The sequence below is a fragment of the Eurosta solidaginis genome, chromosome 2, assembly GCF_040869045.1.
Source record: "Eurosta solidaginis isolate ZX-2024a chromosome 2, ASM4086904v1, whole genome shotgun sequence".
Lineage (NCBI taxonomy): Eukaryota > Metazoa > Arthropoda > Insecta > Diptera > Tephritidae > Eurosta > Eurosta solidaginis.
In genome coordinates, this window is record NC_090320.1 from 292,913,306 (window position 1) to 292,927,208 (window position 13,903).

The following is a 13,903-nucleotide window of genomic DNA, read 5'->3' on the forward strand; positions in this document are numbered from 1 at the left end:
AATAAACCAATCCAATTACCATGTTTCATCCCTTTTTTCGTATTTGGTATAGAATTATGGCATTTTTTCATTTTTCGTAATTTTCGATATCGAAAAAGTGGGCGTGGTCATAGTCGGATTTCGTTCGTTTTTTATACCAAGATAAAGTGCGTTCAGATAAGTACGCGAACTAAGTTTAGTTAAGATATATCGATTTTTGCTCTATTTATCGTGTTAACGGCCATGCGGAAGGACAGACGGACGACTGTGTAGAAAAACTGGGCGTGGCTTCAACCGATTTCGCCCATTTTCACAGAAAACAGTTGGCGTCATAAAATCTATGCCCCTACCAAATTTCAAAAGGATTGGTAAATTTTTGTTGGACGTATGGCATCAAAAGTATCCTAGACAAATTAAATGAAAAAGGGCGGAGCCACGCCCATTTTGAAATTTTCTTTTATTTTTGTATTTTGTTGCACCATATCATTACTGGAGTTGAATGTTGACATAATTTACTTATATACTGTAAAGATATTAAATTTTTTGTTAAAATTTTACTTTAAAAAAAAATTTGTTTTAAAGTGGGCGTGGTCCTTCTCCGATTTCGCTAATTTTTATTAAGCGTACATATAGTAATAGGAGTAACGTTCCTGCCAAATTTCATCATGATATCTTCAACCACTGCCAAATTACAGCTTGCAAAATTTTAAATTACCTTCTTTTAAAAGTGGGCGATGCCACGCCCATTGTCCAAAATTTTAAAAATTTTCTATTCTGCGTCATAAGTTCAACTTATCTACCAAATTTCATCGCTTTATCTGTCTTTGGTAATTAATTATTGCACTTTTTCTGTTTTTGGAATTTTCGATATCGAAAAAGTGGGCGTGGTTATAGTCCGATATCGTTCATTTTAAATAGCGATCTAAGATGAGTGTCAGGAACCTACATACCAAATTTCATCAAGATACCTCAAAATTTACTCAAGTTGTCGTGTTAACGGGCGGACGGACGGACGGACGGACATGGCTCAATCAAATTTTTTTTCGATCCTGATGATTTTGATATATGGAAGTCTATATCTATCTCGATTCCTTCATACCTGTACAACCAACCGTTATTCAATCAAACTTAATATACTCTGTGAGCTCTGTTCAACTGAGTATAAAAATAGCACTTATATATTTTGGTCCCGATGGGTGATAGGGAGATGGGGAGAGAAAGAGTGAAAGGAGGATAGAAAAAAGGAATGGAGAGGTAGAATACGAACAAGATTAATAAGGTGGAGAAGTTGGGAAGTATAAGATTGAGAAAGAGGGAGTAAAATATGAAAATTTGTAAATATTTGAAAGCCAAAGTCCAGCAAAGAAAAGTCAGCGTTGTCAGTGTCACGCGTTCAGAAAAGGCAAAGTTTCTATTTCCTATAGCATTAGCAGATTAGTGAACCTAAAATTTCAAATTTGCTACATCGCCTATATTGTATCACGCAAATATTGAAAACTTAACAGAGAGATCCTACAAGGAGATATACAATGTTTGGTACGGTGACCGCCTATCTCTGAGAAGAAGATGAATGGCATGGGGGAATAGCAGTGAGAGTGTTAGTAGGAATAGTAGTGATCCTCTGTATACAAAACGGGGAAAGGGAGAATGAGAATGAGAGGAAGGTGGAGAAGGATATAGATAACACTAGGAGAGAGAGAAAGAGAATGACAGAAAGCCAAAGAGAAAGACGACTGAAAAAAATTGTTGCCGGGTAGAACAAATTCTGTCAGATCCGCTTATGGAAAACAACTCGACTCCCTACTCTACCCTAGAACTAGCTAACTGAGGAATAACAGGAAATAAATTTCGAAGTAAATTCCCGAAATTGAAGAGAATTCAAAAAATTTTCGAACATAAGGTCAATCGCACCAGCCTCGACAATCATGGTCAACCAATTGGTATCTAATATAACATAGAGCTTGTGCTCATTTTGGAGACATCCGCACAATGCTATTTTAGCCATGTTTGACCAGACATTTCTCTCTCACCGAGTCAAGAAAAAATTGCTCATACGTCATGGTGAGCCAGCACAAATTAACCTTTTGTTTTGTTTTTACACTAAAAAAAAATTATTCAGAACCAGAAAATTGTGACGTGAAGTTTCTCAGGAAAAGTTTTTATAAATCAATTCCTTAATTTGGGATGAGTTTTCAAAATATCTCGATGTTAGAGATTTTTTCTCTACATTGCATAGTCAACGGGTTCAAGCCCATAGCTAACAGGATCACAAATTTCCCAACTGTAAATTTTGAAATAATTTCTTAATCCATGCGCAGTCTAGTGGAATCTATTGAAGTATTCAGTAGTTGTCTCTCAAACAAGCCCACCATCTGCTTAATGTTGATCCAACCTGACGCCAAGACCAACTTTATCCATTTTTTGATGCCAACCGGATAAGAGTGCAGGATATGGATATTTTTTCAAGATATCTCCGTAGACCCTGAACAGGCCACTCGTAAAAGGACTTTCATGGGTTGGTCAAACAAATTTATGGGTATCCTGCGAACGCAGTCTCTTAGGCGAAAGTGGGGGTGTCAGGGCTCAGACGGGGTGTCGCTATTCTGATCGTTTTTCCCTGTACTCCTGAATTCGACGAGAACCTTATTAGCCCTTTCCCATGGGGATGCCAGTGAAGAGAGATTGTCCACTCGCTGTTAGCCGAGTTGGGTTTCCTCCCGATTGGTGAGGTCAATTCGAATACTCGTGGTGTCAACTTTTCCTCGAGCGGCTTGGCTACATCAACACTTGCGGACAACCGAATAGGTATCGCTTGTTGCAGTGAATGCCCTCTCGGCACAGTCGAAGCTGCTCTCTAGTTTGTATATGCCTCGTCCAGAGACTGCATGTTTACCCGTGCATAGATCCAACGATGAATATTTAAAGCTGCTTTAGTCGTCTACTCAGACGATGCTTTCGGTGAGTGGGAGTGCAAAAGTAGCTTTAGACTACGGCAGAGCCCCACGCTGTTGTGAGTCTACCCTTAATTTCGGAGATTTGAAGATATCCTCTCGTTAGAATACAGTCGAATTTCCTTTTCAGCAAACTATCCAGTTGGCAGGGAATCGCGTAAATTTTACTACCAATTTAGTTGCTCACCGCGATATTGATGCCAGAGTGGCTATAAATAAGACACCATTCACACCCGGCGCCAATGCAATATTGAAAATTTCCATCGAATATAGTTGGACAAACAAGAACATGGTCTAAACCTTAATTGGTAAAAGCATCAAACAAGTTCTAACTACTTTCAGCCAATCTCTTCACAAAAAAGTCCAAACTTTTTTGTTTTTTGTTTAATACAAAAGCGAAAATAATTTATTTTTAGTTTAAATATGTATTAATAACAGATATTTATTGCTTGGAGCGCCAAGTTAAAACAATATCTTAAATTTTTTTGCGCAATTTTCGAATAAATACTTTCATTATCATTCATTATACGTATGTATGATCCTAAATTAAGATTTAACAATTAATTTCGTTATGAAAGAAAGAAGATAAAAAACAAAAATACAAAAAATATCGAATAGCAAAACATATGTAATTTGGCAAAAAAACGAGTTGATAGCTCAAAGGAAATTATTTGTTCGTATTAAATTTGTGTTATTATTAACGTCTTAAAAAAATTTAATTCTCTTCTTCATAATCATATTCATCGAGATTATCATCACTACGATTTCGTAGTATTTTTGTATTGTTGGTCGCACCGACACCGGTACCACTGCCGCTGCTGCTGCTGCTGCTGTTGCTGCTGCTGCTACTTCCACTGCCACTATTAGTCACATTTATGGAGTTACCGCCAGTATTTGTGTGGTAATTGTTGTTGTTAGTGTTATATTTGCTGTAGGTGTTCTTGTAACTCGAGTCTACAACAACGGTGCTACCACCATCAAAACTGGTTACGGACGTGTGGTTCTTAATGCTTTTGTTGACACTACCACGACTGCTGTGTGCACCTATAGCGTTGTTGGTGTTACTAACACTACCACGACTCCTATAATCACGTCCTACGCTGTTTATTTTATTACCAACAGCCACATCAATCGAATTGCTGTCATAATCACCATAACCATCCAGGCATACGCGATTGCATTCCTCCAACGATTTAAAATTGTTAACATTACCCGCACAGCCGCCAAAGTAGAACATAGCGCATTTCATGCGACGCATATCGAAATAGTAACGTTTCACTTTGGCCCGACAATAGCCAAAGTCCATGGGCTTAAGACATGTTTCCGGTATGTCTGTAATGAAAATTTGAATGCAAATAATGTAAAGAGAAAAAAAAACAAGTATTTTTTTTAACGTAATATGGAAAATATTCTTAGCTGGTTGTGCAATCGGTTGATGTCATCGGACGTTGATGACTTACTTTTTTGGAATGCTAACACATACATATAATTTGTACATATGTATGCGTGTAATTACCTAGCAAGTTCTGTTGTTGCAAAACGAAGATTGGCTAAGACTAATTGCTGAAGATTTACCATGAAATGACTTCGTTGAAAAATATGATTCTTACAAATAGAAATTTAAGATTATGTGCATAACGTCATGATGACATAATGAATGTTGTTCTTAAAAAAAAAAAAATGCTACCCATTCAACAGTCATTCCAGCAACTTATTTAAATACATCTAAATTTGTCTCACGTTCATCTTTTTAAAAGATTTTTTCTTTGCAAGTACTGATAAGTTCTATATATAGCGTAATATAACACGTATATATGTATGTACATACGTGAAGCTATTCTTGATTTCGAAACTCTTTCATTCGGTTCAGTTTTTCAGTGCTAGTTTAAACTCCACTTAAATTCGACTAGAGTTTAACCCTGCCACTTTTGCCGCTTTAACTGGGATAAGCACCAAAATTTATATTTATTATGGTATCGAACATCGTGCAGGGATTAGCCGCAAGAGGAACTTTACGACTAAGAGAATCCAACATGTGGAAATCGGCTAAGCACGGACACGTGACGATATGACGAAGGGACAATTAAACGGAATAATAACCGGCCTAACATCCAAAACCGACCAAATCACAGCGGTTTTGGACTTCCAGGTTCAGAACATACGATATCCTTCAAGAGAGGAATGGGAAGTAGGGCTAGACAATGGCAGGGGCATTACAATCTATACCGACGGCTCGAAAATGGAAAAGGGAACTGGAGCTGGGCTGTACCCAACACATCTACAGTTAGCCCAATCATTCCGAAGATAGCGTGGTCTCCGACACCGACGTAACAATCTTTGTTGACAGCCTAGCCGCCTTAAGAACATTAGAGTTCAACATGATAAACTCGGATATCGTGCAATGGTGTAGAGCCTCTCTGGCTTCTATAGGTCATCTCAATGTATCCCTTTGCTGGGTCCCTGGCCACAGCGGTATTGTAGGGAATGAACTCGCAGATGAGATGACTAGGAAAGGTTCCGATTTGGACATAAGTGAGGTGGACAGCTCCGTCCGACGTCCGCTGAGTTATCTCCTGGGGATAATCGAGGAATATGAGAACAAGGCAATGGACTTGCTATGGACCAAAAGGGTTGACTGCGAAGTCTCAAGTTCCTTATGGCCATGCATGGGTAGCAAAGGCACCAGCTTCCTTCTCAAACTGAACAAATATGCGGTGAGGGTACTTACGGGTGTCATCACAGGTCATTGTATCGCATCCAGGTGGCAAATACCAAAAAGCTCCCTCTACAGAAGATGTCAGGATGGGGAGGAAGAGGAGTCGATCTACCACTTTCTCCGCCGATGTCCGGTGCTTCAAAGAAGAAGGCTCAGATTTCTGGGCTCACGGTTCTTCGACAACCTGGCAGGTGTTGGGAAGGTGGACGTCTCGCTTCTTCTTGGGTTGATCAGGGAAAGCAAGCAGGGAATGCGTGAAGTGCGATGCGGGCGTTGATCCTTGTAACCCCAAGACATTTCTACCACTAGGAAGAAGTATTCAAGATCATTTCGTGACTGTTTCAAGGATTATATCAGTACTGTTTCTGGACTATAATATCGGGATTATTTTCTACATCGTTTCGGGACCATTTTGGTATGATTTCGGACAGTTTTCTGAAATATTTCTGGGCTATCTTTGTTTCACCTCGGAGCCATTTCGAAGTAATTCCGGAATTGTTTTCAGTATTATTCGCACCATTTCTGAACCATTTTGAGATCATGACTATTTTCGGATATTTTTCGTGCCCTTTCGAGATAATTTCTGGAATATTTCGGTATCATGTCAGAACTATCTGCAAATCATGTCGCTACCTTTTTCGGGATAATTTCGAGTTTATTTCGGGAAAGTTTTGTAACTATATCGAAACCGGCAAAATGATATGAAAGTACTTGGGGCAGAGAGTGAAAGAGAAGTAAGTGTAGTTGTAAGGATAAAAGTACGTGTAAAAGCAAGACTAAGAGTAAGAGTAAAGGTAAGAGCAAGAGTAAGAATGAGAGTAAGAAAAAGAGTAAGAATAAGAGTAAGAAAAAGAATAAGAGCAAGAGCTTAGTGCAAAGTTAGGGTAAGAGTGAGACCAGGAGCAATAATAAGACTAAGACTGAAGGTAAAAATAAGACAAAGGCTAAGAGAAAGAATAAGAGCAAAGGAGGAACAAAGTTAAGAGTTGAAGTAACCTATGTAGAAGAGGAAGCTGAAGAGGGTGGGCAATATTAACAGCAAGAGAGAGATATGGTGCCATTTTTCGGTTATTTCGGAAAAATGTTGGCACTGACATAAAGTTTATATTGCAAGATTAAGCGCTCTTCATCGTTTATAGTTGGCCAGTCTTCGTTGAATACCACAAATAAATTTCTGAAAATGCTTTTCATTGTATGAAGGATACCGATTTCTCGAACCATGCCGTTCCGCAATCGTTTCATTTGTATAATAGCCTCATTAAGGCAGTTTTAAAAGTGTCCAGAGAGCAAGAATGCTGCAGAAAAAAGAGACTGTAAAGCGGGAGTTTCGCAGTAGATGTTTAATGACTACCTTTGATCTGGTAACTCCAACAGCGCTGAAGTGTGAACTTCAGCTGGATAGCAAAAAGCTTCACTGCCACAACATCAGAGAAAGCACGTTAGCTAGATCCAAGAAACACATAGTGGAAGTATCCATGACGAATGATTTCCCCTTATTTTTCACAGGTCGTTTTCGTTAGATAAAGTGGAACTTGGTACCCAATCTGGCTTTTCAATATTCGCTATTATTTTATTCATATATTTCATTGTGTAAGGCACGTGTGGTAGTGAAAAAAGGCGCCATCAGAGCAAGCTGACTAATCATACTAACCAAACCCCAACCCACAGACTGACTTATGTTCCTTATATTAAAAGACATCTATCGAGTACACAGTTTTCCTGAAAACGGTTGTCTTATGATCAGAAACTCCCTTACTTTAACAAAATTAGTCATCCAACCAAGCAATGGAAACCTGAAAATGGGACATTACTCCTTCATCCTTGAACGTCTTAATTTTATTATAGCTATGACTTGGCATTATTACTTTGTGAATTGATATGAATTTGTGTTATATCAGCAGTCAGTTTAATTTAATATTTTATTTAAAGCGATTATCACTTTGAAAATCTGATATGAAATTTTGGCGACCATGACACGACTTATGGTTAATTCAACTCATATTGCAATGCCTTTATAAGTGATGAGCCTATCAAGAGCTGTCATCCTCCATATGGCTAGATTTAAGCCTTTGGATTATAAAAAATAATAAAGATTTCACATAGTGTTATGAAGGTCTTATATATCTTTGAAGCAATTAAATTTAAATTAACCGAATAAAAGTTCTGATGGGTACGTAAGAGAATAATAACAACTTGCTTTCAACAATAAAAAAAAAATTGCTGCACTTCTTCTGCCCCGTGGTAGAGTTGTTAAATATCAACTTTTAAAAAACTTACGGGGCAGTTTAGTAGAAAGTGAATAGCCATAATTTTATGAACACGGTTCGCCTGGGCGTATGAGTAACCTTCCTACAAAAAAAAAAAAATAGCAATTTTCTAAAAAAGTTGCTACCAACTTTAAGAAGCTTCGACTATAAGTTTCTATGCCTTTTTTCCTACACTTTAGTCAATAAAGACCTCACATAGACTGAATGTGTCCATAGTGTTACCAGAATTTGCTCGACGACCAAACGGAAGAACCCCAATCAGGTGCCAGGACATATGTTATAGAATAACTCCGTCCTTTCGGCAAATACTGGCAACTCTGCCGCCCCTAATATCTGGAGCCTTGACCTGGCGAGCGCAGGACACGAACACAGAACGTGCTGAACCGTTTCTTCCTGCAGCTCACACTTCCTGCACCTGCTGTTACTGCCGAGACCTAACTTATAAGCATATGACGCAAGAAGGCAGTGCCCAGTCAGTATGCCCATTGTGACCCCTAAGTCTTCACTCTTCAGAGATATGAGCCACTTTGTGAGTCTAATATCGTAGCCTTTGCACATGATCTTAGAAATTTTGCAGCCCCGCGCTTTTGTCCACGCCTTTCCTGATTGATGGATCATATGCAACTACTGTCTCCTTTTGATTTCTCCTAAACGAATTGGGACGTCTATCGTCGATTCAGCGAGTGTTGCACTCTCCATTGCCAACTCATCGGCCTTTCCGTTATCTTCTGTCTTTTTATGACCTGGAAGCCAGTATGGTCCCGTCTAAGTGAAGTTTTTCAAATGGATATTTACAAATTTTATTTATTACAGAGGGATTCTGACCATTTTATCAAAGAGACTGTAAATCAACATCGAAACGCTTCTAAGTTCGAGAGCGCAATACCTGCTTTAATCGTTTTGTTACTCCATCAAGTCAGAGCGCCTTGACAGATTTGGATGAAATTCGGTACGCATATAGATATAGATAAAGATCTGTTGACTATACTTTTATGAGAAGGGAGTAGGCAAGGTTACACGCCCTCTGAGTTACCCTTTTTATCAGTGAGAACTAAAAAAAATTTATTCAAGCTGGGCTTCTCTTCTGATCGGACCTATATGTTTTATGCCGACACCGATGAGCAAGGCAGATATATTTCCACTGATCAGCTATGTTCAGGGAGTTTGTTAAACGACTGCCAAAGGGCGTCACCTTTTAGAAAAAGATTTTGTAAAGGATTGATTTGATGTTGCATTATACGGGACTTGAGCACATGGCCTTTCGGAACTATTTTAGAGCAATGAGTGAAGTGTTTGGGAATGATTTCGAGACTAAATGCATATCATTTGGCGGCCTTTTGATGGTTCATTTTGGAAACATTTCGAAATTATTTCGAGACTTACTCCAAGTCGGTTTCAGACTTTTACATACGGGTTTTCGGGTAATTTCGGGGTTAATTAGAAGAACTGTCGACACTAAATTCGATTCATTTCAGGACATGTTCTTCTGGTGCCTATTTTGGAAACTTTCCGAGGTAATTTCGGAGCTGCTTTTGGTATCATTTCGGGACCTTTATCGGATTTATTTTAAAGCTATTTCAGGATTATCTCGGGTAGACTTTCCAATATCATTTCGGTATTAATTTAAGCTACTTATACGACGGTATAGTAGGCTAATCTATTCACACTCATTGTGTATATGAGGCTCACTAAGGAGTATATAAAATATTAGTTTCCCTTGGCTGTTCTCTTAACATTTAAAAAAAAAAGTCAGCGAAGAAAACTCCTGTTTGGAAAATGAGGAACTCTCTATTGTAAACCGTTTTGTATAGGAAGAAGATTCATAATATTCATGCAATCAATTTCATAGTGAGTTAATTACCAATAATCAAAAGCACCGAATGCTTCTTTTTTTGATTAAAATGCAAATTTTTATGATTTTTATGATTGGCAGTAAAAGTTTCTGTTTAAATGAAATGTTTTCCTGAACACTTAACCAATTTAAGTAGGCGTAACTTGCCACTATGAGTAATTTTCCACAAGCAGCGATTATTTTGCTAACAAAATATGGAATTTTCTTTAATATTACAATTTCCTTAGTAATTTGAACAATAATAGCAAAGCAATGTCGTAAAGGTTGTAAAATCATAAGACGTAAATTTTAGTATTTTTCAAAAAACGAGTCAATAAAAAGTTGTATTTAAATATTTTGCTCATTAAAAGAAAAATATACAAATGATTACCAACTAAATAGTCGGATAGCGAACTACAATTTTGTTGTTGTATTTTGCAAATAAGGTAAATGATAAAGAAAGGTAAAGGGGAAGGGATTTGCAACAGTTAATAGTACCTCAAGGCGTTTGTCGATGCACATTTTCCATGATGTTGTTGTTGTTGTATTAACGATAAAGACACTCACCTAAGGCTTTGGGGAGTGTTATCGATGTTGATGGTTTTTTGCCGGATGCAGATCCGATACGTTCCGGTAACAAAGCGCCGTAAAGGCACTAGCCCGACCATCTCGCGAAACGATTAATATGACCACATTAAACGTTCTAGGCCATCCCCCCCAATAGGTTCAAAGGGTTGCCAGCGCAATATATATCTTCTCCAACCCAATTATCAACCTCACCTATCCGTGGCGAATCCTGTTAACAGCCGAGGTTCTGGTGACCCCGAACTCCCCATGGATCTAGGGCATGGAAGGGTGGTATGGCCCACAAGGTGGGCATGTGGTCATATTAAATCGTTCCCGAGATGGTCGGGCTTGGTAACGGAACGTACCGGATCTGCATCCGGCAAAGGACCATCAAAATCGATAACACTCCCCAAGGCCTTCGGGGAGTGTCCTTATCGCTACAACAACAACCAACATAATTGGGACTTTTTCTTGTGTGGCGGAACTTAACCTAAACCCTCTCAATCTTTTCCATTTTCAAAAAATATTTATTTATTTTGTCTCTCGTCAAAGGAGATTTCTTGTTTATTCCTCTTTGATGATCGTTTTGCTTCGTGGGAAATCCTTATTTTGCAAATATAAAGCTTCTCACTGAAAAAAAAAAAAACGAAATTCCATAAATAATGACAGTTATTAGCTGACAGAAATTTATATATTATATGAAATATCAGTCATTATGAGACCTTTTCAATTAGTTTAGAGAGACTCTACGTCGCTATACTAAAGATGTTTGTTGAATAATCACTCTCAACTTGATTTCGGGATGTAGATTCCCTGCAAAAATCGCGGGTATGGACCAACCGAGTGCTCCAAAATTAACAACAATTCATACAAAAAAATGGTCCAATTAACATTGCGATGTCCTAGGACTGGACCATATACTCCAGCTCCGCATTACATCAGAGTAATCCATGGAGTACCCACAGTCCAATAAACATCGTGTATTGATTACAATCGTTAAAAACGAGCAATGAGCGGCATACAATATGTTCGTGTAGAAACATGAGTTGGTCCATTGCTGCATTACAGTGGAGTATAATGGTAAGTACTCCAGTGGACCACATGATCCAACGATTTTTGCAGGGTTATAGCTTGCGGACCAATTTCGAGTCCGGTGAGTACATTTTTTTAGTGCCGTTTTTTTATGCCTCTAATAAATAAATGAATATTTTTTTAAAGTTGTTTCTGTTTAAATGAGATTTATTTTGTATCTCTCCTTTACATTTGCTTCTCTAAGGCAGAAATCGGAAACCAGTTTTTAAATAGTAAAAGTTATTCTTTTATCAAAAATATTTATCTCCTAAAATTTCAGTTATAACGAGACCTTCTCATTTGGTTTAGAGTTATGAATGGAATTGTTAATTTTACACATACCGCATTCTCTAAGGAATGCGGCTTTCCGATGAGGATACATATCAGAAATGCACTCAAAATAAAGTTTCTAAAATTTGAGACGTTGAATGACCGCGAAATCGCATGCGGAATCTGCTGCATGCTATTCAACTACAATATACACTAGTTTGCAACAACAACACAACATATCAATTATGAATCTATTATAATTTTATTACATGCCATTTTTTATCGAAATTTCCCAACAACCAATTGCACTTGCCCTGATGTAGATATCAATCAAAGTATTGTTCGAAACAAAACATTTCACTCACCATTATAACGATCGGGCGCATAAAGTCCAACATTTACAGCACTGGCGGCAAGCACAAAATGCAACATTACACTAAGCACCGCTAGGCAGGACACAAATAGATGCATCTTCATTTCACTTTCTACACAAAAAGGCACCAATGCGAAATTTGCAAAACAATACAAAATAATAAATACGGACACAATGAACGATCGATCGAGGTGCAGCAATCTGATTTGATCTTGTTGTTGTTTAAGTTGCCGGCTAACTAAAACTGTGTCAGCAATTAGTGTAACCACTTGTATGTATGACGAAAGTATGTAGCTGTTTCCTGTTAGTTCGAAATAACTTTTGTATTAACTAAGTAGGTAGGTATTTACAGCAACACTTCAATCAAGCTTTCTCACATTAACAAACAAAGAAAAACTCGCGTAGTGGTAATGAGACTTAGTTTGATGAAGGCACAGATAATGCTGGTGCTGCTTGTTGTCTAAGAGTCTTTGTTGGCAATTATAAAAAAAAGCTAAGCAAAAACTAGCTAAAATTCAATAAAAACTCAGGTAAAATATGCACAAAGAGTTTTCACTATAACGCGCATGCGCACGCGCTTTCAACAAATAAGACACAAATACGATTGAAGCTTAACGGCAACTGTTGCTGATTGATCGCTGCGTGATGGAGTGAAGCTGTTGGTTGTTACTGGTGCTGCTGCAGACGAGTAGCTGAGTAGCCAAAGTCAAGCGCTCACTCAAGTGGAAAATTTACAAATGATCGCCTTTGAAATTGGATTCGTTAGAAAAAAAAAGTTGTTTTTAAATTGTTTTTTTTTTTTGTTTTGGTCCATATCTTTTCTCTTTTTTGTTCGTTTGTTTTTTTTTTTTTTTCTTGTAGGCTATCAAAATTTTTGTTTTTTAACCGCAATCACTTAGTGGTTGTTAATAATTGAAAAAAGTTCATGCGAATATTCGTACTCGCGTGTCAATTGAAGGAGATAAAATATTTTTATTTCAGTAAAAAAAAGTATGCACAATAGTTTAATATAAATGGGTAGGTCTTTTGCTTGGTTGGTATGCACGTAGGCGTATTTAATTAATCGCCTTAAAAATGCCTTTGCTATGACTGAAGTTTGTTGCGCATGCGCCGTTGATCAGTACGCGTTTGCTGTTAAGAATCTACTGAGTCCCACAGCAGCTGCGTAGTTGGTTATAAAAACAAACTGACAACCACATATTGCCGTCAAAGAATTTGGATTATTCCACGCCAATAAAAAAGACAAAAAAATTCATAATACATAACAACAGCAAGTAAGGGACTACAAGTTCCGTTGCGCACAAATATTAAATACACACTTATATTAGTAACATGCATCTTAGTGTTTAAAGAATTACACTAATTGATTGTAATTCGCTTTGGGGTTGTATGACAAGAGATAATCTGGAGCTATTTTTGGAATACTTTTGAGAGCAATTCGTGTTTAGTTCGGGACCATTTTTGCATCACATCAATTTCAAAATCTCTTCGGATACATTTTTGGACTGTTCAAGATTGCTCTCGAGATCAACACCAAATTAGTTCCGAAGTGATTTAGCAACGGAGCTGGTAATGAATTGCGTGGGACTTCGAAATCTTGGAAATAGTACCAAAAGTATGCGTTCTGGACACGCAATACTATCAATCTCAAACAATAATCTCGAGATCCTCATAATACTTTCGAGTTGAAATAAACCTCAAGCACCGAGAGCTTCTCACCCTCCGTAAGAGGGATAATTCCTTAGTTGTAGGTCTTCTCACCGGTCACGTTTGTATTGGACCGCATGCGGAAAAGATTGGCGCTCCATTTAATGATTATTTAGAAGCTGCGGCAACGAAGAAAAGCCTGAAACTGTTAGGCGTCTACTCTGTGAATGT

The 13,903-nt window shown here is 37.9% G+C and overlaps 1 protein-coding gene across 1 annotated transcript; it reads right to left on the reverse strand.

The window, feature by feature from the left end:
* Nucleotides 1-3,335: 3,335 nt before the first annotated feature.
* Nucleotides 3,336-13,179, reverse strand: LOC137241219 (uncharacterized). Its single transcript, XM_067768565.1, has 2 exons — nucleotides 12,018-13,179; nucleotides 3,336-4,262 (listed from the first exon to the last, which is right to left on the reverse strand). Exons 1-2 carry the CDS (start codon nucleotides 12,127-12,129, stop codon nucleotides 3,646-3,648), a joined length of 729 nt encoding a protein of 242 aa, XP_067624666.1. The 5' UTR covers nucleotides 12,130-13,179; the 3' UTR covers nucleotides 3,336-3,645.
* Nucleotides 13,180-13,903: the final 724 nt, after the last annotated feature.

Coding starts and splice junctions, on each gene's coding strand:
- LOC137241219 (XM_067768565.1), bottom strand. CDS start 12,129: ATGAAGATGCATCTATTTGTGTCCTGCCTAGCGGTGCTTAGTGTAATG. Junction 4,263..12,017: donor TGCGCCCGATCGTTATAATG/GTGAGTGAAATG, acceptor TTTTCATTACAG/ACATACCGGAAACATGTCTT.